The sequence below is a fragment of the Arabidopsis thaliana genome, chromosome 4, assembly GCF_000001735.4.
Source record: "Arabidopsis thaliana chromosome 4, partial sequence".
NCBI lineage: Eukaryota > Viridiplantae > Streptophyta > Magnoliopsida > Brassicales > Brassicaceae > Arabidopsis > Arabidopsis thaliana.
Window position 1 is genome coordinate 11,795,794 of NC_003075.7, and position 22,211 is coordinate 11,818,004.

At 37.4% G+C, this 22,211-nt stretch overlaps 8 protein-coding genes and 1 long non-coding RNA gene across 17 annotated transcripts; 4 read left to right on the forward strand and 5 right to left on the reverse strand.

The window, feature by feature from the left end:
* The first annotated feature begins 1,754 nt into the window (after nucleotides 1-1,754).
* Nucleotides 1,755-4,153, forward strand: ATCES1 (Alkaline phytoceramidase (aPHC)). Its single transcript, NM_118359.4, has 3 exons — nucleotides 1,755-1,995; nucleotides 2,640-2,943; nucleotides 3,243-4,153. The coding sequence occupies exons 2-3, from the start codon at nucleotides 2,690-2,692 to the stop codon at nucleotides 3,754-3,756; spliced, it is 768 nt and encodes a 255-aa protein (NP_567660.1). The 5' UTR covers nucleotides 1,755-1,995; nucleotides 2,640-2,689; the 3' UTR covers nucleotides 3,757-4,153.
* On the reverse strand, nucleotides 4,059-7,729 carry CDS2 (cytidinediphosphate diacylglycerol synthase 2). Of its 3 annotated transcripts, none has more exons than NM_118360.3 (12): nucleotides 7,531-7,729; nucleotides 6,682-6,789; nucleotides 6,225-6,478; nucleotides 5,926-6,077; nucleotides 5,672-5,813; nucleotides 5,389-5,545; nucleotides 5,262-5,309; nucleotides 5,081-5,167; nucleotides 4,867-4,995; nucleotides 4,728-4,784; nucleotides 4,530-4,613; nucleotides 4,059-4,443 (listed from the first exon to the last, which is right to left on the reverse strand). In NM_118360.3, exons 2-12 carry the CDS (start codon nucleotides 6,754-6,756, stop codon nucleotides 4,357-4,359), a joined length of 1,272 nt encoding a protein of 423 aa, NP_193965.1. In that variant the 5' UTR covers nucleotides 6,757-6,789; nucleotides 7,531-7,729; the 3' UTR covers nucleotides 4,059-4,356. The 3 variants fall into 3 exon arrangements, with proteins under 3 accessions (NP_193965.1, NP_974591.1, NP_001031697.1); NM_202862.2 differs by having other exon boundaries at nucleotides 4,166-4,443; nucleotides 6,682-6,750; nucleotides 7,531-7,613; NM_001036620.2 differs by lacking the exon at nucleotides 7,531-7,729 and having other exon boundaries at nucleotides 4,166-4,443; nucleotides 6,682-7,096.
* Nucleotides 7,730-7,974: 245 nt separating this feature from the next.
* Nucleotides 7,975-11,624, reverse strand: AT4G22350 (Ubiquitin C-terminal hydrolases superfamily protein). Of its 4 annotated transcripts, NM_118361.4 has the most exons (10): nucleotides 11,044-11,407; nucleotides 10,793-10,956; nucleotides 10,411-10,655; nucleotides 10,049-10,133; nucleotides 9,790-9,975; nucleotides 9,529-9,696; nucleotides 9,297-9,434; nucleotides 8,756-8,927; nucleotides 8,488-8,662; nucleotides 7,975-8,376 (listed from the first exon to the last, which is right to left on the reverse strand). In NM_118361.4, exons 1-10 carry the CDS (start codon nucleotides 11,144-11,146, stop codon nucleotides 8,280-8,282), a joined length of 1,533 nt encoding a protein of 510 aa, NP_193966.2. In that variant the 5' UTR covers nucleotides 11,147-11,407; the 3' UTR covers nucleotides 7,975-8,279. The 4 variants fall into 4 exon arrangements, with proteins under 4 accessions (NP_193966.2, NP_001328531.1, NP_001328532.1 ...); NM_001203870.2 differs by having other exon boundaries at nucleotides 8,038-8,376; nucleotides 10,793-11,624; NM_001341537.1 differs by having other exon boundaries at nucleotides 8,036-8,376; nucleotides 8,756-9,434; nucleotides 10,793-11,465.
* On the forward strand, nucleotides 11,464-14,324 carry AT4G22360 (SWIB complex BAF60b domain-containing protein). Its single transcript, NM_118362.4, has 6 exons — nucleotides 11,464-12,565; nucleotides 12,871-12,982; nucleotides 13,072-13,243; nucleotides 13,332-13,534; nucleotides 13,745-13,906; nucleotides 13,999-14,324. Exons 1-5 carry the CDS (start codon nucleotides 12,018-12,020, stop codon nucleotides 13,865-13,867), a joined length of 1,158 nt encoding a protein of 385 aa, NP_567661.1. The 5' UTR covers nucleotides 11,464-12,017; the 3' UTR covers nucleotides 13,868-13,906; nucleotides 13,999-14,324.
* A 51-nt stretch (nucleotides 14,325-14,375) lies between these two features.
* AT4G22370 (uncharacterized protein) lies at nucleotides 14,376-15,809 on the reverse strand (the record flags this gene model as incomplete). Of its 3 annotated transcripts, none has more annotated exons than NM_001341539.1 (5): nucleotides 15,270-15,809; nucleotides 15,059-15,170; nucleotides 14,751-14,832; nucleotides 14,615-14,666; nucleotides 14,376-14,528 (listed from the first exon to the last, which is right to left on the reverse strand). In NM_001341539.1, the coding sequence occupies exons 1-5, from the start codon at nucleotides 15,768-15,770 to the stop codon at nucleotides 14,376-14,378; spliced, it is 900 nt and encodes a 299-aa protein (NP_001328582.1). In that variant the 5' UTR covers nucleotides 15,771-15,809. The 3 variants fall into 3 exon arrangements, with proteins under 3 accessions (NP_001328582.1, NP_001328581.1, NP_001320031.1); NM_001341540.1 differs by having other exon boundaries at nucleotides 15,270-15,620; NM_001341538.1 differs by lacking the exon at nucleotides 15,270-15,809 and having other exon boundaries at nucleotides 15,059-15,229.
* Nucleotides 14,505-15,082, forward strand: AT4G07085. Its single transcript, NR_142090.1, has 2 exons — nucleotides 14,505-14,561; nucleotides 14,846-15,082. It is a non-coding gene; the product is annotated as an other RNA (long non-coding RNA).
* A 128-nt stretch (nucleotides 15,810-15,937) lies between the features above and the next one.
* AT4G22380 (Ribosomal protein L7Ae/L30e/S12e/Gadd45 family protein) lies at nucleotides 15,938-17,207 on the reverse strand. Its single transcript, NM_118364.3, has 2 exons — nucleotides 16,902-17,207; nucleotides 15,938-16,406 (listed from the first exon to the last, which is right to left on the reverse strand). The coding sequence occupies exons 1-2, from the start codon at nucleotides 17,127-17,129 to the stop codon at nucleotides 16,248-16,250; spliced, it is 387 nt and encodes a 128-aa protein (NP_193969.1). The 5' UTR covers nucleotides 17,130-17,207; the 3' UTR covers nucleotides 15,938-16,247.
* Nucleotides 17,208-17,519: 312 nt separating this feature from the next.
* AT4G22390 (F-box associated ubiquitination effector family protein) lies at nucleotides 17,520-19,371 on the reverse strand. 2 transcript variants are annotated; one of them, NM_001341541.1, is made up of 3 exons: nucleotides 18,116-19,371; nucleotides 17,923-18,003; nucleotides 17,520-17,730 (listed from the first exon to the last, which is right to left on the reverse strand). In NM_001341541.1, exons 1-2 carry the CDS (start codon nucleotides 19,279-19,281, stop codon nucleotides 17,964-17,966), a joined length of 1,206 nt encoding a protein of 401 aa, NP_001328662.1. In that variant the 5' UTR covers nucleotides 19,282-19,371; the 3' UTR covers nucleotides 17,520-17,730; nucleotides 17,923-17,963. The 2 variants fall into 2 exon arrangements, with proteins under 2 accessions (NP_001328662.1, NP_193970.2); NM_118365.6 differs by having other exon boundaries at nucleotides 17,632-17,730; nucleotides 18,113-19,340.
* Nucleotides 19,372-20,935: 1,564 nt separating this feature from the next.
* Nucleotides 20,936-22,119, forward strand: AT4G22400 (uncharacterized protein). The gene has a single exon (NM_118366.2). The coding sequence runs from the start codon at nucleotides 21,036-21,038 to the stop codon at nucleotides 22,017-22,019; it is 984 nt and encodes a 327-aa protein (NP_193971.1). The 5' UTR covers nucleotides 20,936-21,035; the 3' UTR covers nucleotides 22,020-22,119.
* The last annotated feature ends 92 nt before the right edge of the window (nucleotides 22,120-22,211 follow it).

Genomic DNA, 22,211 nt, shown 5'->3' on the forward strand with positions numbered 1-22,211 from the left:
TTGGTTTGAAATAGTAGATGTGAACAATAACCATTTTCAGCTCCAGAAATTAGACTGAATGGACCTCTTGTTGTATATTAGAATTCATAAAACAAGATATGTATATTACCCCCAAAAATTAGAGAAGTGTTTGTTCTCGATGAAACGTTAGATCTTGTAAACCAAACTAAGTATTTAGATCTGGTAGAGTAAACCTTCTAATACACTGCAATCAAGTCCCAAGCAAACAAGATTTGAATTTGAAAACACAAATTTAAAAGCGTTCTCATCTTGCAAAGCTGAAAAATGAAAATCCATAGTAAGGGAAAACAATTTCAGTTTATGTACTACACAATTATATAGAGTTCACACAATTGACCATTCCTTAGGTTGGTTATACCCAATCTCAAAAGCCGCCATAACCTTTGCGCATTGGAATGTGTTCAATCGTCAAAAGAAAAATTAGCCCTGGGCATGTGGGTATTCGGGTCGGGTCGGGTCGGGTCCTTTCGGGTTCGGATTTTTCGGGTTTTGAAATTTTGGACCCGTATGGTTATATCAACAATTTCGGGTCGGGTTCTATCCGGGTTCACTTCGGGTCCGGATAATTCGGGTATTGCCCATAAGTAACCAAAACTATCTCGGGTTTGAGTACTACTTACCCAAACTTTATTTAAATATACCCAAAAATACATAAAAGTATTCATAAAACCCGAAAAAACCGCAATTATAACAAGTTTTTCCTTAAGAGAATAATATAAAACAAGAAATAAACCTTATTTTGAGCTTATTCCATAACTCATATCATTAGACAAGTCACAAATTCAAGCTATTAATGCATATATACCATCATATGTATATATATGTTCGGGTAGTAAAAAATACCCACGAGTATCGCGTTCGGTTCGGGTAATACCCGATACCCTTGGTTATTTGAAAACAGAACCCGATCGGGTAATTAGCCGGAACCGAAGTAGAATGGGTTCGGGTATTTCGGGTCGGATTCGGTTCGATTCTTCGGGTTCGGATATTATGCCCAGACCTAAAAAAAATCTTAATGTCCAAAAGGTCCATCCGCTTTTGTTATAATCCATGATACAGCATCTTACTTCACTAATAAAAACACTCAAGTCTCAAATTTTCCAATAAATTGTTTTACCGGGCCACTTGGTCGTGAAAATTCCAACTGTAAACGCATTTGCTCATAATGTGTTTCTTCTTTGTACCACCAATGAAGATCTAACATGCTCGGAAGAGTGCTCAATGTTTGTTAATCATCCCCAAAATAGTCAAACAATCCTTCATACATATAACTTGTTTAGCAATATACATTAGTAATCATCAATAAAAAAAAAGAAAAACGAATATAGTACTATCACTATCTAACAATGTACAGTTAAGGTTAACTGTCTGAATATGGTTTCTTCTCTTTCGTTAAGAAACAGTCTCATGTTAAATACATCTAGTCATAGTAAATGATTGGTTGGTAAAGTTCATTCCCTAAATCCGTGCGAACTTTTATGTCTCTGACTCTAATAAGTACCAAAAACCATTAAAGTAAAGTGGATTTACACGAGTTTTCTAGTTATATTATTAATCCACATTAAGTAAAAACAGGAACAAAGAAGGATGACCTTAAACAGAAATTACTGATTCACCAAATTTTACCGAATCCCATGTCGACGGAAGTGTGCGCCGCTCTTAGGTTTTTAATTTCAATTTTAATATTCTTTTACAATATCCAAAATTCCGGCAGGTGATAAGACGGGAATACCCCTCAATTGGCGAAATTCAGAAAAGGACCAAGAGAGAGAAGAAGACGAAACGATCGTCAGAGATAGAGAGAGAGAAAGGTCATCACCCATTCTCACTCGCAGAATATTTGTTCTCATCTGATTCCTCCGATCTGCCATGTCTCGGCTTTTCTAACGCTAAGAAGTTTCACAGACGCGGCGAAGGAGAGGGAGGAAGGAGATAGATCTCTTTTTCCGTCGCGATAATAATAAAAAATAAACGGTTTGTTTTTCGTTCTCTTGCTGTTCATGTGGATCGGATTTTTGTTTTCGTGCTAGATTCCATTAGTTTTTTGGTTTCGGGATCGACTAGTTTCGTAATGGATCTGATTTTTCTATTGGATCTCCCTAGTTTTGACCTGAGCAAGCGTTTGTGAGGACTTCATGTTCTTATGACCTAGATTCGTTGTTTTAGATGTGGAATTTGGTGTTTCACTAATCGATTTATTCGATTTCTCTGGTTTTTGGTGATGATTGATCAACGTGATGATTTGAAGATATTCATTGTTCATGTGCATTGTTGTAAAGATGTTTTCAAGTTTCCAGTGTCTTGATTAATCAATCACTGTGTTATGGGAAAAGTTTGGAATCTTAACTGCTACCATTAGCGTGTTGGTTTGTTAAATCACTACTTTATATACTTATTATGGTATGTTGCTTGTTTCTGCAACTTAACTCTTATTGGTTACTGTTGGAGCCTTGAGAAACAATCAGTTAATAAAGTCAATTAGCAGAGATAATCTTGTTCTTTCTTTTGCGTTATTTCATTTCATGAATAAATCAGATGTTAGTGTTGTCTTTCCCTCTTCTGTTTGGTCTTCTCAGATGGTTTTTGACTGTTTTGTGGCTTTTATTTTGGATCTCTAGTGTCTAGAGGCTGTTACTGAAGAGTTGATTCATACGGAGAGAGGATAGAAATGGCAGATGGGATATCGAGCTTTTGGGGTCCTGTGACTTCTACTATAGAGTGTTGTGAGATGAACTACGCCTACTCATCCTACATTGCTGAGTTCTACAACACTATATCCAATGTCCCTGGAATCCTATTGGCTCTCATTGGTCTTGTCAATGCATTAAGGCAACGGTTTGAGAAGAGGTTTAGCATTCTTCACATTTCGAATATGATACTTGCTATCGGCAGCATGCTCTACCATGCCACTTTGCAACACGTGTAAGTACCAGTCAGCTTCCACTTAATTGCTATCTTGACTTATATGTACTTGTTTGATTCATGCATATATGTTTCTAGACTGTTAGCATACTGATCCAAATTTCGGATTATAATTTGCAACAAGTATAAGTACCTGTCAGTTTCTGCTGCTATTCTTCCTATTTTGATTTTTACAGGCATGTTGAATTCATCATGACTTATATGTAGTTGTTTGATTGATGCATAGAACTTTTCAAATTGTTATTAGTATTCTGGTCTAAATTTCGGATTAAAACTCTCGGTTTCTTGATTTCAATCAGGCAACAACAGAGTGATGAGACCCCAATGGTGTGGGAGATACTTCTATACATGTACATCCTTTACTCACCAGATTGGCATTACCGAAGTACAATGCCCACTTTTCTCTTCCTCTACGGTGCTGCCTTTGCCATAGTCCATGCTTACCTCAGGTTTGGAATTGGTTTCAAGGTCCACTACGTGATACTTTGCCTTCTATGCATCCCTCGGATGTACAAGTACTACATTCACACAGAGGACACAGCAGCCAAAAGGATTGCGAAATGGTATGTTGCTACGATCTTAGTGGGAAGCATATGCTGGTTCTGTGACCGTGTCTTCTGCAAGACGATATCTCAGTGGCCTGTGAATCCTCAGGGACATGCTCTGTGGCATGTGTTCATGAGTTTCAACTCTTACTGCGCAAACACATTCTTGATGTTCTGCAGAGCTCAGCAACGTGGATGGAACCCAAAGGTAAAATACTTTCTGGGAGTTCTCCCTTATGTCAAGATCGAGAAGCCAAAAACACAATGAGAAGAAAATTGGGGATAAAAAAGCCCAGATGAAGAAGAAGAAGATCATAAATATAGTTTTTGTTCATCGTTTTGTCAGAATCTCGACATGGTTTTTTTCTTAATTTTATTTTTTGAAAGTGAAACTCTCTAGATACAGTCTAGATTTTTTTTTTTTTTTCTCATCTCTGTATTAGCTATTGGGAATGCTCTTAAGAAGAATTGATTTTTAACTTGCTAAAAAAGCTCTTGTACCTTTTGGTTTTCCTGTGTTTGGTGTGTGACATCATTTCTTCAACTATAACTCGTGTACCATAATACTTAATGCCATTCTTCTATTTCTCTTAACACTGTTTACAGCTTAATCAGGTCTAAAACTTTTTGATTCAAGATCTTGGTTTTGATAACACCTTAAGAGAATAGGTTCCATTGTAAGAGAATTGTAGTGAGCTTCTTTTCTTTCATAAAGCATGTACCAGTACTATACAGAGGAATTCCACAATGAGAAAAACAAAAAAACTTATAAATCTACTTTTTTTTTTCTTTTCTCTTTCTTTTGAATAATTTTCAGACGTAACACGGAAGCAGAGTAATATGGTATACAATGACGGGTTGTGATGATCTAAGATCCAATAACCTTTTCCTGCAACATTTGGCCAAGCTTCACGAGTAGCGCTTGTTGTTCTTCCAATGTCAGGCTTGTGATTATCTGTAATGAGTATAAATCACTACAAGTCAAATAAGAGATCTTACTTAATGTACATTGTGTTGGTTCTTCTACTAGTAAACTTTTACCTGGTCTAAGAGCTTATCCACAGAGAGGACTTCAGGTACAACAAACGATTGATGATATATATAGGCAAAAACAGCCATCACCATCTAGAAACCCAAAAGACATATCATATCAGATCTAATACAGTTCTAAACCATAGTGATGTTTGAAAGTCTTTAAGAAAGTAATAAGAATGTATTGAAGTCAATGCGCCTATATACCTGACAATCCATTCTATCTGTAATTCCGCCATGTCCGGGAATACTATCACCAAAGTCCTGCAAGGTTGGAGAACATTTAACAGTGAATCAATGTTGCATAGATATTGTGGTTTTATACTGAATATCATCTGAAACCCACCTTGATTTTGAATGCTCTTTTGAAACCACTGGCAAAGAAGCCACCAAAAGGAGCTATTATAGAGGCGAACAATCCAAGACATAGAGCATGCCACTGGACTGGTAGAATCGAAATTTCCTTCCAAGGGAGCTGTAAAGTAAACGCCTCACGTTAAGAAGCAATAAAGTTGCTCGAGTAATTGTTTAGTATTGTACAATTCAATTCTAGACTTTACCCAATCAGAAATCCATCCTGGTAAAGCATGTGTCTCTTGCTTGAACAGTGGACCAGGGTCACAGAGGAGCCAGCCTGTCGATAGATCCTGTATTCATAACCCCAATAACATAATGGTTAGTAAATAATTGTAAAGGTTCTTGTATGAAAAAAGGCAGGACATGACTTAAACTTTCAAGTACCTCTCTGGGACATGTCAGCCACAGGAAACGACCCATTATATTTGCAAGCTACAAAAACAAGCAAGATTATTAATCAATTACTACTCGTCAAAAAACATATACTTATTAGCCCATAAAACAAGCTTACCAGGAATGCAGAAATCACTGTGGTAATAGAAGCTCCAATGAAACCCTCCCATGTTTTCTTTGGTGATAACTTGATCAACGGTGTTCTTCCAAAGAAGAAACCACAGATATATGCAAATATGTCATTGATGACGATAAGTGATGCAGGAAGAAGAAACCTGCACCAGCAACCAGTATAGTAAATAGACTTTTAGTCAGGTCATAACCAAGATACAAGAGAAAATAACACAAGAACTAAACACGGAGCAAACAAGTAAGAAGCGTTAAAAGGAATAGGTGACTACCAGAAGATTCCTTCAAAGATGTTGGCGACAGTGAATGAGGACTGAGTAAACACCACAATTAATATCATATGTGTCCATGCATATTGGCTAAACTGATATTTGTACATCTTCTTTTTCAGCGTGAGAATAAACCAAACAAAGCCTACAATTCCACAGCAAAAAAAGGAGAGATTATGTTAAGTAAAACTAGTGAACAAAAATCATTGCTCTCCTCACAGTAATCAGTAAACCCAAAAGGTCATATAACAACTAACCAGAAATATACAAGGAGTAACAGATTGCCATGTGGTATTTGATGAGGCTTGTGACCAGTCGATATAGGACTTTGTCTGGAGTCACAGTGTTGACTAGCCGTTGACTAAGTATTCGACCATATACAAAGAGCATTGCTGTAAAAAAGAAGTGCCTGCAGAAACAAAATCAGTAGTCAAATGCAAAATCGTTTCAACAAATAGAAAAGTACTAAGAATATGATACCATTTCAGCATAATTCACATAAAAGCAAAACAAAAAATAACTCAGAATGTTGAGAGAAGTGAGACAGTATAATTACCAATTCAGTAATCTAAAACCAGGGAGCTGTTTATCTTCATGAGTTTTTCTCAGCAAATTAAAAAGTTCTCGTGCCATGAATATCTGAATAACAACCACCATGGCTGTAATGTAGAGATGACCCAGGTAAACTATAAGAGCAAAACCACCTATCATCCAGAAAGTGGAGTATGCTCGAATGAGAAACGATTTGTATTTTTTGCTGTCATTGACAAGTAAATGGTTTCCATTTGGTTTGCCTGCCCCTGCACCAACCTAAAAAGCCAGAAATTTGATTGAATTTACAACCAAAATGAAGCAAATAAGTAGCTTATGTACTCTTAGAATAGCTTCTACATCACATAAGTAGAAAAGGACCAAATAAATCCTTATACAACAAAAGCAACTTAACTAAGCCAAAAACAATGTGAATTCCGATTTAATTTGACAGCTAAAATATTGAATAATGGCAAACATACATCGCTGTTTCGCTTCCGATGCCGAACACGAGTGGTTGGTGCTGATGGAGCATCACCAGCAATTTCCTTCTGCATGTTGGAAGAGTTCGAAACAAAAACACTGACTACCTGTGAAAATTTAAAATTGAACTTGAGTACATCTAGCATCACCTTAGTCTAACGTCAGAATACAAAAAAAAGATAGAAAGACTCTGGCAACTAAAAATCATTGATAAGCCAAAAAAAAAGTCGAGTAAATTTAGAATCAATTTGCAAATATAAGTAGAAAACTCATCTGAATCAATCAATGACATGTACTTATATCAATAACATGTACTCCAAACTCTCTCACCAATAAATGCTTTTATTAAAACACGGAAACAAAATCACCAGCATTCTAAACAATTTGAAGCTTGTACTCTCATAGGTAGTTGAGCAACCCAAACAAAAAACCATCCAATTGATTCATTGAAACTCTTTAATAACACTCAATATACAACAATTCAAACTTGAACTTGATAAATTCCCCATAAGTAAACGCTCTCAGTAGGATTTTTCACTCAAAATTTTATTGAATCTAAAGCAATGAACATAAGTGATTCACAGAGAAATACAATTAAACAGGAAAAATGGGACAAATACGAGTAAAATCGGGAATAAAACCCAAATTTAAGCAGCCGAAATACTTATGGAAATACTGGAAATCTTCACTAATGGTGTCAGTAATCACACGAGCTAAGGAGAATAACAAAGAGGAACCAATACTAGTTTCTCGTGGAGATCTGAGGATTGAGGAGACGAAACACATATCTAAACAAAACTATGTACATATGATTCAGGAATGAGGTAAATAAGGAAGAGACGTGAAACCTGCTTTCGTGAGCTCAGTTTCTACTGTGCCAGAGCGAGAGAGAATGAGAAGACGAGGAAGAAGATGGAGCAGAGAAATCGAGTTGAAGAAAACTAAGTAGAAGACGAAAATGATTCTCCTTATTTCTCGAATCTTTTAACTTTTGATTCTAGAAGCCACAATTAATAAAGGGATATAATATTTTAATTAAAGGTAAAGGTCCTCCTCTATATTAACTTGAAATGACAATTAAAAATTCGAGAATATTATGAACTCTTTTCTACAAAGTTGCAAATTGTTACCTTGTTATGTTCAATGCTCATAATCTTCCAGAATTGGTTAATGAAAACAAAAAAAGAATCAATTCTTTTTTTGGACGATGGAATAGAATAGAATCGCCAAAAGTAGAGATAGTGAATTAGATTCTATTCCTCTTTCATTGTTACAAATAAATTCGAAAAACAGCCACTTCTATATTAAGGGAACTCACATGTGTTTTTTACTACAAAATTTCAAAAGTTTGAGAATTTGAAGAGGTCGCTTTCTTTCAATATGCGTTTTTAGTTTTTACCAAAAGCTCTTCCCAAAACTCATATATGTGTTTTTTTACCAAAGGTTTTTCACTATGATACAACAGGCTCTCTATCCTTTAAAGGGGTCCAAAAATCTTTTTCCAAAAGAGTTGTGAAACAAATCTCTAATCTCATTCCAAGATAAAACTGGTCACTTTTACTCTTAAACCAAATGAAGTCAGTTTCTTTCCAGGGCTCTATTCTTCCTGCTGCTCATATATCTGCATGTATGCTTCCGATAGTTCTACCATCTGGGGAAGTGTCTCTGCAACATGAAGATCCTGCATCTCGTACCTGCAATGGACATTATCCCCCAAATGAATTTATATCTTTCTTATGCACAGATCTAGATCATGCATTTGTGAACATGAAACACAATAATAGTTAATGATTGAGAAAGCTTACCATAGTTCTTGTGACTTGCGCTGCACAAAGACTCTGAAGTACCCGTCCTCAGGCTTACCATCATGTACAATGTTAGCGATTAGATTATACTTTGAACACACATTCTCCCCTTCTGGTGCTCTAGGCAATGATGGTATGTAATCCCTCAGCTCCATGTCCTTCACTGGGAAGTTAACTGTGGCATAGAAAAAGAAATTGTATCAAATTAACCAGGTATTAGGGGATCCTTATACAGCATTAACGTCACAAAAATTTCAAACAGACTCACCCAATGTAGGGTTCTTCTCTTTGAAGAAGTTATTCTTCTTGAACCGAACCATATGGAACATCAAGTAACGAGGAGATTTGATTACACGGTATCTCATTCTGGCCAGCTTAGGCCGAACCACCTCTGTCACCGTTTCTCCATCAAACTTCTTCAATAAATCGAATAGAGCAACCTGACCCAAAAATCAAAGAAATTAGATTCCACTAACCTCACTTTGCAAACTAAACACTCTAAGACGCATATACGAGGTAGCAAGCCATAAAGGCTACAGGAGCTCCAAACAACCAATGAGTCAGAGAATTCTACACTTTCGCAAGTCATGAACTAGATTCGAAAAAGAAAGTTTACTCCAGGACATTAAATTGGCAATGGCACTATTTAAGAATCCCTTAATTGTATCTCAACCAAATGTGACATTATTTATGTAGCTGTATATTGAGAATCATAAGTTTTCTAGCACTCCACGTTATCATTTTTCTGAAATGCATTTTTTTAATGGCACAAAGTAGCAAGACTTTCAAGATTTGAAATAGCCATATACCTGCGGAATAATGTTTTTCTCCATGACATCTTTGAAAAGAGGAGGCGGTGGCAAATCTAGCCCAAGCATCAGAAACGGCATCCTGGAGATTTCTTTGTTTTCATTGCCTTGATACTCTTTCACAACCTCCAACTCACCCTGTAATGGTTAACAGGTTACATGAGATACAGCTTTTTTGTAAGAAATTATATCAAACTGCATTATGTTGACATTTCAAAGGACGGACACATACCTGGAAGCACTTGTGGATGATACTGCTAGCGTCCTTTGAAGTTCTAAGATCCATGTGCAAAGTGTTGAGGAGCCACGACATAAACTCTACTGGATCTGATTGTTGGCCAATCCTAAAGCGTTTCTTGCTGGCTTTCATGACAGCTTGCAAGAACTCATGTGGACTCACCTGTTGATGCAAGGTAACTTAAATTAGCGAGGTCCTCAATAGGTGAGTGCATAACAAAAACTAAAAAAGTGAGAGGCATAAATTGAGTCAGACTTGTCCTTTAAAGTTTCGAGCATGCCAAATCTTGCGAGTTAGTTCCCCAAAACGGTGACCAAGAGGAGACTTGCAGTGCTGATAATTTTCAGGAATGAGGAAGAAATTCCTTAGAGGAGTAACTCTCATCAACGACTGGATTGTAACATTCACAAACTCTGTCTTTTGTATGTTGTTCAACCCCACCTACATATTTACAAGCTTAACCTTTAGGAGACATTAATTTCAAGATCAAGTGTAATCAAAGAGAAAGGATTACCATTCCTGGAAGATAGTCGGAGCCATCAAGAGCCCTAGACCACTGCCTATTCTTGTCAAGCTCGTTTACTTGTGCTCTACTAAACCTGTAAATGGATAGCACCGAAGCCTTCATACAAAGGAACTGAAAAATCAAAGAAAAATTGACAAAACATGAAAGAAGAGTAATATGTTCAAGCTATCATGCAAAAAAATATAAATAGATGGTAGATGATACAGAGAACTAGTAAGAAGAAACTGATTGAGATAATAGTCAAAGCAATTTTGTTGTTGTTAACTACGTGCAAAGGCTCACATGTTCACAAATCAATACCCAAAATGCAGTAAGAACTATGATGTAGTTAGTCACAAGATCTAATATACCTTGGGTTTAAAACATGGCGAATGTCATCCAAAGAAGGGTCATTGATCTCGTAACTATCAGGAAGACAATAAACCTTCTCTGTCAGAAGATTGATGTAAACGTGGTGTCCTGCTTCCAAGCTATGTGTATAAGCATGAGACTTCTGGCTTCTTCCTTGAAAGTACTTCCCACAAACAAGACACGCATACACATTCAGATTTGACAATGAGACAGAGCAAAACCTCTCGAAATCAAAATCCAACACCTGAAATCAACCATAAGATATGAGTTTAAACGCTAATCTCAAACCAGCAATATAATGAACCTAGCAGAAGCTTAAAGATCCACCATAGATTAGATACATTACAAGTACCAAACACAAGAAATTGGTCAATGATATACCTGACGATTAACAGTATCAAGATAAGGACAATCACGACGAACTTCAACATGGCGTGAATGCTTTCCTCTCCCCTTCGAAGCATCATCATCATCATCTTCGTCGTCATCGACCTCTACTTGAGCTTCTCCTTTCACTTTGTTACCATTTCCCTCTCCTTTCGCAACTACATTACAACGAGTTTGCGATTTATTCTGCTGGTTATTATCATCATCGTAAGCATTAGCAAACGGCAAAAGAGGATTGTTGAAACCTAGTGGTGGAGGTGGCGAATCAGACCGTTCCATCACTCTCTTCCTCTTCACCTCTCTCTCTTCCTCAGAAACACCATTCTTCACTTCTCTTTCACCTTTCATTCTCAAAATTTTCCCTAAGCTAAAGCTTGCTTCAAAAACCTTAGAACACAAAATCCCAGCGATTCACGAAGAATCCTCAACCAAAGAAGCAATGAACTCTTCCAAAAAACGCCAAATACTTCAAATCAGAAGCGTCGACAGTCGCGAATCTACTCGAACTTATCTCTCGTTCCCAATTTTCTCGAGAAACTTCAAAATCCGCCACAACGCAGACGTTAAACAAACAACCTATTAAAGCTTCAAGAGCCGACTCAAGTCTCACCCAGATTGATTAACTCGGTTAAAAGGCCGAATATTTATTATTGGGCCACACTGTTATAGCCCAATAACAATCTGTTCCATTTATATTACTTCTGTCAGCAGTATTCAGTAATTGATCTGTATTCACGATCCGATACTTATCGAATAACCATTAATACCCTCAAGCTTCTCGAAGCAAACTATAAACGCGTGAAAATCTACAAGGACGTATTCGACATTCCACGAGTAAAGAGATGAGTTCTGAAGTTAAAGCCAGCTGGCGAAGAAGTAAAAAAGCAAATAGATTAGCCAAAATACGACAACACCCTCTACCTACAAGCCATAGATACCATGACTCATAAGGGCAACACCGACATTTGTCATCATTTGATAAATCTAACCAACCCTGAAGGGCATATTCGTCTTTCCAAATAGTTATAAAGAGACAGAGACGAAGAAGGAGAGAGAGAAAGAGACAAGATTAGAGAAGAGGATAAGAGAGAGAAAGATATAGAGAATTTGTTGTCTTTTTTTCTTTTTCTTTTGTGGGGTATTTGTTTTTTTTTTTCTCCTTAAAAAGTTTTTTTTTTTGTGTGTATGAAAAAAAAAGCTTTGAAATTCTCTCTCGACAATGGTGTCGGACCAGGATCTAGCGAAAGGAGTCGAGACTTTGCTTCGACAATCCGACCCTAGCTCTCTCACATCGTTAAGCAGTATTGTTCAGCAGCTTGAAGCTAAGTTAGGGTTAGACCTCACGGAGAAGACGACTTTCATCAGAGATCAGATCAATATCCTCCTCCGTGCTCACCAAAACCCTTCTGCCTCCGTCGCCTCCGCTTCATCCGTACAACAATCTCACCCTCCTCCTCCGCCGTCTTCTCACCAGCAGCAGAATTTGCATTCCGGCGTCAATGTTCCTCCGATGGCGAAAGGGCATTTCACACTTAGCCATCCTTCGCAATTCTCTGTTTCTTCTCAATCACAACAATATCCTTCACATTTCGCTCTTCAGCCTCCTTATCACTCTTATGACCTAAATTTCCGGCAGCCTTATCCGGTTTACATGCCGCCGCAACAGCACCAGCATCAGCAGCAGTCTCCGCGACAACAACAATCCTCTGTGATGCTCTCACATGGCGGGAATGCTTCTCTATCTGTTAATCAAGCCCCAAAAGAAAGGTAGGGTTTGCAACATATTTCAAATGTTGGTACGTAATTTTGCTCAAGGTTGTTCCAATTTCAGTAATTTAGGGCTTTTGCTACTTTCATGGAAAACATGATTTTCCATTTTAGGAATGTCTAAATCTTTTGTCAATTTTGTTCATTTACGGGTTTTTAGGTTTTACATGCTCATGTTTAGAATTATCATCCTGTGATATTTTTAGCACATTGATTCATACAACGTTCTATTATAGTGTGATTATTTCTTTCTGATCTACCTAAATTTGGCACATCAACGAAATTTGTCAACTTTTCCTTTGCAGTGCTCCGGCTGGAACTAAAAGAAAGGGTGGTCCTGGAGGACTAAACAAAGTCTGTAGGGTTTCTCCAGAACTTGAAGTAGTTGTTGGTGAACCTGCTCTTCCTAGAACTGAGGTTATCATTGTCTTTCATTTATGATTATAATGTGTATAAGCAATTGTGGTTGTTATTTATGTGTTGCTGTGTTTGGCTTTTGGTTTTAGATTGTGAGGCAATTGTGGGCTTATATAAGGAAGAATAACCTTCAAGACCCGAGTAACAAGCGGAAGATCATCTGTGATGATGCGTTGCGTGTGGTTTTTGAGACTGATTGCACTGACATGTTCAAGATGAATAAGTTGCTTGCTAAGCATATTCTCCCGCTTGATCCATCAAGTAATGGTTAAACACAAGCGTTTTTTGCTGAGTTCCAACTGTGCTTGGTTTGTTCAAGGTTACTGACTGTTTGAGTCACTTTTGGCAGAGGACTCTGGTCAAGCAAAAAAGGCAAAAACTGAGGTGGAGACTAAGACTGAGACCACCGAGCCTATTAGTTCAACTGCTATTAGTTCAACTGTTACATTATCTGAGCCACTTGGTAAGTTCTTTGGCACTGGTGAGACGGAGATGGCAGACGAAGAGATTATTCGCCGTGTTTGGGAATACATAAAACTCAACAATTTAGAGGTAATGATTTTAATCTTGAAATCCTCTGGTTTCTCCTTATTGCTTCGAATTTTTTTCCTGTTTGCTGCTAACTAAAGCTGGTATTGTGGTTTACTCTATAAGATAATTTACAGTATAGGATTTCACATAACTTTATGTTATAGAGCATAGTGAATGGCCATAAACAAGAAAATTAAGATTTGTTTATTCTGCTTTTCAATTTTCTTTCAGGACCCAGTAAATCCAATGGCTATTCAGTGTGATGAAAAGCTCCGAGATCTTCTTGGATGTGAAAGCATTTCAGCTGTGGGGATAAATGAGATGCTGAGGCGCCATATGTACAAGCAGTCGTGATATCTTCTGGTCTGACTTAATTAACTAGGAACTACTAGTGTAAGTGAAGTTTGATTTAACAGATTATGATACTTATATATCAGCATTGTCCAAATATGGTAATTGACTTCTGTATCACAACTCTCTTGCAGGTGTGTATCTAGGGAACCTACTTATGACTCCTTGCTGTAGAACTCTGATAGGGAAGAAAAGATCCTTTTCACTTTTAACTTCCTTTAATGCTATTTTAATCTTCCGTTGGGTTCTTTGTTTTAGTTGGTTGTGTATCGACATGCTTAGGTTGATGTTGTATTTAGTATTGTACCGAAACTCTAGTGTTAAGGGTGAAACGGCGCAGATGTTTTGTATTAAACGCCATTCACCCATGAATGTCTTAGGAAAAAAAAACTCATGTGTTTAACTATGTTTTCCCTGTTGGAAATATTTGCATCCTACTGATAGAAAAATCTTATTCCCTATGCTATGGTTTTTTTTCCTGCTATCTTCCATGTTATTTGCTGTGTTTTTATCAGAATCTCAGACGTGTGACGTAGAAAGCGGCTGCAGCAAGCAGCAGAAGAACAAGTAGCAGGAGTGCCATTGCTTGTCTCCTTGTGTTTTCTGCTTGTCTCAAGAAAGTGACTATCTTCTCAGCAATACTCACTGCAAACGCCATAGTTCTCTGCATCAGAAGACAAATGAGAAACCACAATAGGTAAGTAAGTGAATCACATGATGACATAAATCTTATGAACATGACAGACTCACTAGTCTTAGGTGCTCTATGTGGAAAATTGGTTCCATGAACATCTCCACATTCCTGCATTGTTTGGTTTAAATATGGTCATGATTCACGGGTTATAATTGTTATGATAACTGAATTTAGAGTGGAACGAATACTGACTTTATCAATAGCTTTCCCTGGTACATATGGCAAATGTGGAAACTGAATCCCTTCCCCAATTGGATGTGTGACTTGTCACATTCTGCACATTACAGGTAAACCGTCATGAGAACAATCATTTCAATTGGATTTGTCAATTTTTATTTGGTCTTGATCCTGGTCTGGTGAAAGGAAGGCTTATTCCGGTTTGGTATTCTGGAGTGTTTGAAGGTTTTGACTTTCCGGTTTCCTTGACTGACCCAAATAGGATCGGTTGCGTATAAGGTTATCAGTTATTCGGATTAGGATATAGGGACTAGGGGACTAACCGAGTTGCCATTGAACTCCAACGGTCATGCCATCTTTGAACGTTGGTTTAACAATAATCTTGATATCCTTTCCCAGCTTCATGATCAACCAGTAGAAGAAAGCCATAACTTGCTGCATGTATAAAACCATATTTACCCTTATAACATAAGGATTTCAAAAATAAAGATTTGTGAAAGAAAAGTTATTGTTACCATTACAACATATGCTAACCTTCTTCCCTTGCAAGAGTCGATACTTAGATAAAAAGTTGGAAAAGAATTGGCATTCATCTCCAATAACTTCTGAAATTCCTTCGATGTTTCGGTCCTTGATATCGGAATATAGTTTTAGAACTGTCTCCTCCGCCCGATAGTCTTTCTCCATGATGTTTCGGTCCTTGATATCAGTGTATAGTTTTAGAATTGTCTCCTTCGCTCGATAGTCTTCCTTCTTATCGTCATTCTCTTCATCTTCGCTCTCTTCCTGATCTGATTTCTCTTCATCTATGCTCTCTTCCCAATCTGATTCCGATTTTCTTACCCTTGTGTAATGCTTCAAAGTGCTTCGATGTGAGTGTGATAGATCCAGATGAAAACTCGTATTGGTAGAACCCTTTCGAATTGACACGCGAGAATTCTTCGTGTAAATTGAGCATGAGCTAAAGCTATTTATCCCTGAACATAGTTTAGATGAAAACATTGTTTGCGTAATTGACATATATGAGGATGCCATTGCTTGTAAAATGGAGGATGGTTTTGCTGACTACATAAGATTGCAATACTTTATAAAAAGCTTTGTGAAGAACATAGATTTTCATTTGTATAAGTGAAGTCTGGAACAAACGAATAAAAGAATGTGTTTGTTTGTGGACAAAGCAAAGCGATGAAAAATGTAGCAAGTGTTGGAAGATAAGAATAATTTTCGATTTTTTCGTAATGGGACTTAAGGATAGATCGTTAGTGTAATAAATAGACAGTTAAAGAACCATGACGGCTCTTTACCTGTTATGTCTCAATACAAACCAAGCAGTGCTTGGCAAGCACCAAAATAAAAATCTAAGAAACTCAATTGTACAAATGAGCGATGATGATCCACATACTAAGCATTAACACCAGTCACAATACATTCTTCAAATAGGTAAATCACACAAACTAACTTCAGTCAGAGCCATTCCACATTGCAGAGACTCTTCATACTGAGCAGAAATCCTTAGATCAGGAGCTTCTCAATTGCATCCTTGAGATGCTGAATCTGCGATTTCAACTGGCTTGCCTCATTCGATGTCACTGAACAAGCAATAACAGGTCTTGTTACTCCACATGCTCTTCCCAATGCTTGTTTCGAAGGTACAAACACATATGGCACATTCTGCATTTAGATGGAGAGTACAAAAAAGCGTTAGTTCAAAATCAGACCACGTAATAATTGCTTGTATAGTAATGAAGCTTGTTCAAATAGGATAAACTATAGCTATGATGAATCATGTCTTCCTCAAGAGTGAACTCAAAGCTACAATTTTTAAACATAAACTAGGAGAAACTATAGCTATGATGAATCATGTCTTCCTCAAGAGTAAATTTGAAGCATACACCAATAATTACATAGATACAATGATTCAATTGAAGACCAAAACAGAGTAAACAGAGAAAGTTTCCTGAAAGAACTCAACAGAGAAAAGTATGTTCAACACAAAATTGCATAAAGCTAAGAATGGCTTCTTAAGCTTCTAACAACCACCAAAATCTGAGAAACACTAACCTAACGATACACAGCCTCAAAAATTGCAACCTAATAGCTCTCTATTCTACACGAGTTGAATTAAAATTGCAACCAAATCATCGAGAGAGAGAAAGAGATGGTAACCTTATCTTCGGCAAGCAAAGGAAGATGAAGAAGAATCTCAAGTGGTTCAGCATCAGCAGCCATAACAACGAACTCAGAGATTCCACGGTTCAATGTTTTGGTAGCTTCATTAGCTCCCTTCTTAAGCTGCTTGTAGTTAGTAGCTTGTTGAACAAGATCCATTATTGTTATCGAAAGCTGAGAATCTGCTAACGGATACGCCTTAGGGTTCACTACCTCTCCCGTCATCTTCTTCGTTCTCAATAAGCTCACAGAAAGAAATTAGGGTTTTTGAAGGATTTGAGAATGTTTACAAATCTGTCCTTAACCCAAAAAAAGAAGAAGGTATATATATAGAAACATGACTCGGGTCGGGTTTTCGGGTTTCGCTTCGGATTGGTGAATCTGGGACCAAACCGACCTTTGATGTCGGTTATTTCTGTCTTATTTCAATTATTTCGGTTTAGTTCGGTTTATGTTTGTCCAATTTGGACTATTTGACATCTCTTTTAAATAAACGATGTTGTGTTTAGGTTTAGCTATAGACGATTTACGTTCATAACATTGCGTTCTCTAAACTCTAGTAGATCCTCTTCATCAACAATATTTGCGACTAGATTTACTTTTGATTGAGATTGATAGTTTCAAGTCATATCAAATTGCAAAAGACCATACTGATAAGAGTTTTACATATAAATTTCAGTCGATTACATATAGAAGAACACTATCTTATTATTTCCTTACGACATCATACTACGTACATAGGGTTAAGCTTATTAGTACTAAGATCTCACATGGGTTTAGGATTTTGCCATATCCTTTCCCCCTGCCACTGCTACTGTTACTGTACCTGAAATCAAACACAGATCAAGATTTTCTTCTACATGTTTCAAACTCAAAAACACTTGAAATAGTCAGATTTTAGATAAAGCTCCTAAGCTTGTTTATGTTAAACTATGATAAGATTGGAAATCTCACATCGAAAGAAAAGAAGATGCCAACTTAAGGAAATACTCAAGATCTTTAGATCCATTTCACTTACCTTAATCTAATGTTTGGGCTCAGAAGTTTCCCTTGCTTTGCTCATAGCTTCAGCTTGAATCCCTTGGACAGAAAACCATCCCTGAGAATGTAACACAAGATGTTTAAGCATGTTGATACGGTTAAACCCTTTCTACAATTCTTCATGGAAACAAACTGCGTAAGAAAACACTAACTAGAGAAGGGCATACCACCTTTTAGTACTCTTTGGCATCATCTTCTGATCTTTACTGCGCTGAGCTTGAGTAGGATCTCCTTTACATCCCAAAACAAGGCTACTCACGAGGATGTCTGCGGTAAATGAACTATCACACTCTATTCCGGCAGTTGTAAGACTCTGACTTTCCAAATCAAACCACATGAGATTCGCCGCATTGTTAATCTCCAGCAAAATCTTGCTCCTGTCCTTGGAACAGATCAGAGGTCTAATGAACTCAACCGATTCAACACTCTCTGGTTTCGGCACCCTATACAGCTTAGTCCAAGATTTATAATCCTCATACTCTTTCAAAACCCAAACATCAACATGGCTATACTCGTCGTAACACATCAAACAAACGCAGCCATCTAACACACCAATATCCATGTTATCTTCAATGTAAAGCTCCTGTGGGAAACTGAGGACTCCAATGTCATCAGAGGCAAGATCATATTTGATTATCGCGTTAAAGGCAATGACTCCCTGCCTTCGAGGCAAAATCCAGTGAAGATGGTTGTTAACAACCACACCATAGCCACGACGAGGCAAGAGATGGTAATAGTACGAAATCCAAAGAATCTGAAACTCGAACATAAGACACACTCTCTTCCACGAATTCTTCTTCAAGCTGAAAACTTTGACTTCAACAGGGCAAGGAAATTTCTTTTTACCTTCTTTAAGCTTACACTGAACAATCCTCACAACTTTAAAGTCATCGCCCACAGAATCATAACCCAAACCGTAAAACACATACTCACGAGTGATGTCACGTTCTGGGAAATCAATTGGCTCAATTGGTAAACGGTGAATCTTCCTAGTCGAAGGATTAAAGATCGCTAGATCAACAGGAGAGTTACATAACCCTATGACACCGTTAAATGAACCAAAAACCTCTGTAAAACCTCCGGCTTGTAAAGGATGAGGGATGTCGGAGACGTTCTCAGGCGAGTCTAGCTCCACCGTGCGTAGAAGACGAGGTCCTCGGAGTAAGATCATGAGATGTTCTCCCGTTTCGAGTCTGCGACGGAGATGAGATGAGACGAACTCGGGACTGTCGATCAAAGAGAAGCAAGGCTTTGAGAGGACGCGACACTTTACGAGCGTAGTTGCTCTGAGACGGAGAAACATTTCGTTGATGAGATCCGTCGGACATTCCGCCATTTCTGTTCTCCGGAAGAAAATTGACGTTAGAGAGGAATTAGGGTTTCAGAGGATTTGAGAGATGAATTTTCGAGTCCAGCTCTCGAGTGTTGAGACATGAGAAGTCTTTAGCTGTAAATGTTTCCGGGTTTTTGTTGGTTCGGGTTGATAAAATTGATCCGAACCGAAATTAATTCGGTTTATTTCTATCGAATTCTGATTCTTCGGTTTAAGTTCGGTTCTTTTGGTCCAATTTGGTTGTGTCTCGATTTGATATTGGATTGAGGTAAGAGACCGTTAAAAGAGACTTATCAATGGCGGGAGATCTGGTGCTTGACACGGCGATCTGAGACTGGGTTTTGATCCCTCTCTCCGTCGTGTGGTTCTTATAGGAATTCTCCGAGACTTCGTTTCTAAGCTCATGCGATCTTCTCCGACTACTTTTTATCTTTCACCTCTCACATCTTATTTCTTTGTCTACATCAACTTCACAAACATCTTCCCTCGAATCACACCATTATTATTAATAATTTCGTTAAACTTACAAACTAGAACTAAAAATTTTTATAAATTGTTGCTTGGGTTCCTTATTTTCTCTTAGGGTTTAATTTTTTTCTAATTAAAAATAATCAAAATCTTATAGGATTTGAATGTATTTTTATTCATAAAAGATGAAAAAACAATCCAAACATTTTATCAAGTATTTCAAAATGTACGTAAAACATTGAACTTTAAAATCAAACCCACATATTATCAAGCCAATTCAAGTCCATTAAAAACCTCAATCTAATAACAACTCCTTAATCTCTCTTTACGTACATTTAAGAGAAAAGTAGTACTAGATCTGTTACTTAACTGGCATGCATCATCAACATTAATCTTATGTTTGTTTTGTTGTTGAATGAGATATTTCCCATCCACCAAGGGTTTGTTGTATACTTGTATGTGCAAGAGATATGTTGACTAGACTATCAGAAGAATTCATACGAAATGTTTTTGTAGATAGAGTAAAGCAGATATAAATGTGAGTGTCAAACAAAACTTAACTTGTGAAGGTATGTTATTCCAAATTTCCCAATTCAACCTTTACTTTTGTGTCCTTACGTCTCCAAAAAATTATTACCGTCTTTGGTAACTTGATAACGTGACGAGCATGGACTATAGGGTACGTGGAAAAAGAAGAGAAAGTGTAACAAACTTAAAAATTGACGGCTATGATAAAGTCTTAATTATTAAAGTTTGTTACTTAATACAGGATTACTTGGAAATATGGTGGCGGGAGAGCGCGTCACCATGGTGAATGAGATAAAAAGCACGAAATCATAATCATATTTTTTCTTTCTAGTTTTTTTTGTTAATTTAATTTTAGTAAAGTGTGTGTTAATGTATTTCTGACGAAAATAATTCACTAGGCTAACCTCTAACTTGAAGTTATTGTTTAGTTCTTCTATAAAACATGGATTCTCTTCATTCGATCTTCCCACACAACACTCATTTATTATATTTATCAAACGAAATTTCTCTCTTCAAACAAAAATCAATCACTAAAAGAGGACTGCTCGATCTCTTCAAAATGTATGTATCTAAACCAACTACCCTCTTCCATTCTTTTTCTATCATAGTTTGTGTTATCACTGTGATTCCTCTCACAATGTTAATTATATTCTCGCTATCATTTCACTAACTCATTTCTTGCAAGGATTTTCTTTTTAAAAATGTAGCTAGCAACAAAAAAAACAATCTTCCATTTTTTTATTTGTTAATTCTTTTAATTTATGCTGTCATCTCACTTGTCTCAAATTTGTTTCTCTTGCAGGGATCCATTGGGAAATTTGCCTGCAGATCTCATCAGAAAATGTACAGATTTGATGGACTTGAACTTTGCCGAAGGTCAGAGACTAAGAACCCTCAACAAGAACTGGAAGCTAGCGTTACCTTCTTTCCGTAAGGGAGCTTACAGAGAGGAAAGGCCTTGGTTGCTTTACCGTGAAAGGGGTTCCGGAGAGACCCGTTTCTTTGACCCTGTGAGAGAGAGGGTACATCGTGGGAACGACCCACGTCTTGCAGATGCAAGATTCTTGGGATCAACATTGGGTTGGCTTGTTATGTCCGAGTCCTTGGACTTAAACCCACGCAAAACCCACCAAACTTTCCTGTACAACCCGTTCATTTCAGAACTGCAGCAACTACCCGAACTCACCCTTGATAGCCCATATCCCACGGGTGTACTCCGTTACGGTGTACTCACCGGAAATCCAAGTGACAACAACACTTATGCTTGCCTCATAACAGATTACTTGCACGAAATTGGTAATCGGAGGGATACTTATACGCTACTAATTTACTATGTAGCCAAGACGAGCGGACGATGGGAGCAGAATTGGTCCGTGGCTTCTATGCTAGTCGTTGGCATTTTCGATACTTGGTATATAGAGTCCATCTCCCCATCTCCGGACAAAATATCAATTGAAATATGGCCCAAACGTTATGACTTCACCTTCCAAACCCAAGAGTGGAATGTCTCAAACTTTATTCCAGTGGATCCTATCCAATGGGATCCTTTCCACGACCAATCTTTATATCATGTGAAACATCGACTTCAGTTACCAGAAAATCCCTCTACTCTAGCCATAATTATCGGCACTTCAACTGATCGCACGAGAGTGCGCAACAAGATTATAGGTGATCAATCTGATGATGATGATCCTAGGGCTTCTGATCACATTATTGACGGAGTTTGGGTTGAGGTTCGCCCTTAGCCTGATGTTCTTCTCTTTATAAGTATATATATCTACCTCATGACTAGTTAATTATTTCTTCGTTTAAGTATCCTTTTACTTTGTGTAAGTTTAAGATTTGTGGTATTTACTATTTTATTATTTTGTTGCAAACTCTACTTATTCTGGTTTATGTAATAACTCTACTTTACTTTGTTAATAAAAATGCTGATC

Coding starts and splice junctions, on each gene's coding strand:
- ATCES1 (NM_118359.4), top strand. CDS start 2,690: ATGGCAGATGGGATATCGAGCTTTTGGGGTCCTGTGACTTCTACTATA. Junction 2,944..3,242: donor CATGCCACTTTGCAACACGT/GTAAGTACCAGT, acceptor GATTTCAATCAG/GCAACAACAGAGTGATGAGA.
- CDS2 (NM_001036620.2), bottom strand. CDS start 6,828: ATGCTAGATGTACTCAAGTTCAATTTTAAATTTTCACAGGTAGTCAGT. Junction 6,078..6,224: donor GGTTTTAGATTACTGAATTG/GTAATTATACTG, acceptor TTGTTTCTGCAG/GCACTTCTTTTTTACAGCAA. Junction 4,785..4,866: donor AAAGAGCATTCAAAATCAAG/GTGGGTTTCAGA, acceptor CCAACCTTGCAG/GACTTTGGTGATAGTATTCC.
- AT4G22350 (NM_001203870.2), bottom strand. CDS start 11,146: ATGAAAGGTGAAAGAGAAGTGAAGAATGGTGTTTCTGAGGAAGAGAGA. Junction 10,134..10,410: donor CGCCATGTTTTAAACCCAAG/GTATATTAGATC, acceptor ATCCATTTACAG/GTTTAGTAGAGCACAAGTAA. Junction 8,663..8,755: donor AGAGAAGAACCCTACATTGG/GTGAGTCTGTTT, acceptor TCTATGCCACAG/TTAACTTCCCAGTGAAGGAC.
- AT4G22360 (NM_118362.4), top strand. CDS start 12,018: ATGGTGTCGGACCAGGATCTAGCGAAAGGAGTCGAGACTTTGCTTCGA. Junction 12,566..12,870: donor AATCAAGCCCCAAAAGAAAG/GTAGGGTTTGCA, acceptor TTTCCTTTGCAG/TGCTCCGGCTGGAACTAAAA. Junction 12,983..13,071: donor CTGCTCTTCCTAGAACTGAG/GTTATCATTGTC, acceptor TTTTGGTTTTAG/ATTGTGAGGCAATTGTGGGC.
- AT4G22380 (NM_118364.3), bottom strand. CDS start 17,129: ATGACGGGAGAGGTAGTGAACCCTAAGGCGTATCCGTTAGCAGATTCT. Junction 16,407..16,901: donor CTTTGCTTGCCGAAGATAAG/GTTACCATCTCT, acceptor ATCTAAATGCAG/AATGTGCCATATGTGTTTGT.
- AT4G22390 (NM_118365.6), bottom strand. CDS start 19,281: ATGGCGGAATGTCCGACGGATCTCATCAACGAAATGTTTCTCCGTCTC. Junction 18,004..18,112: donor CCAAAGAGTACTAAAAGGTG/GTATGCCCTTCT, acceptor TTACATTCTCAG/GGATGGTTTTCTGTCCAAGG.
- AT4G22400 (NM_118366.2), top strand. CDS start 21,036: ATGCTGTCATCTCACTTGTCTCAAATTTGTTTCTCTTGCAGGGATCCA.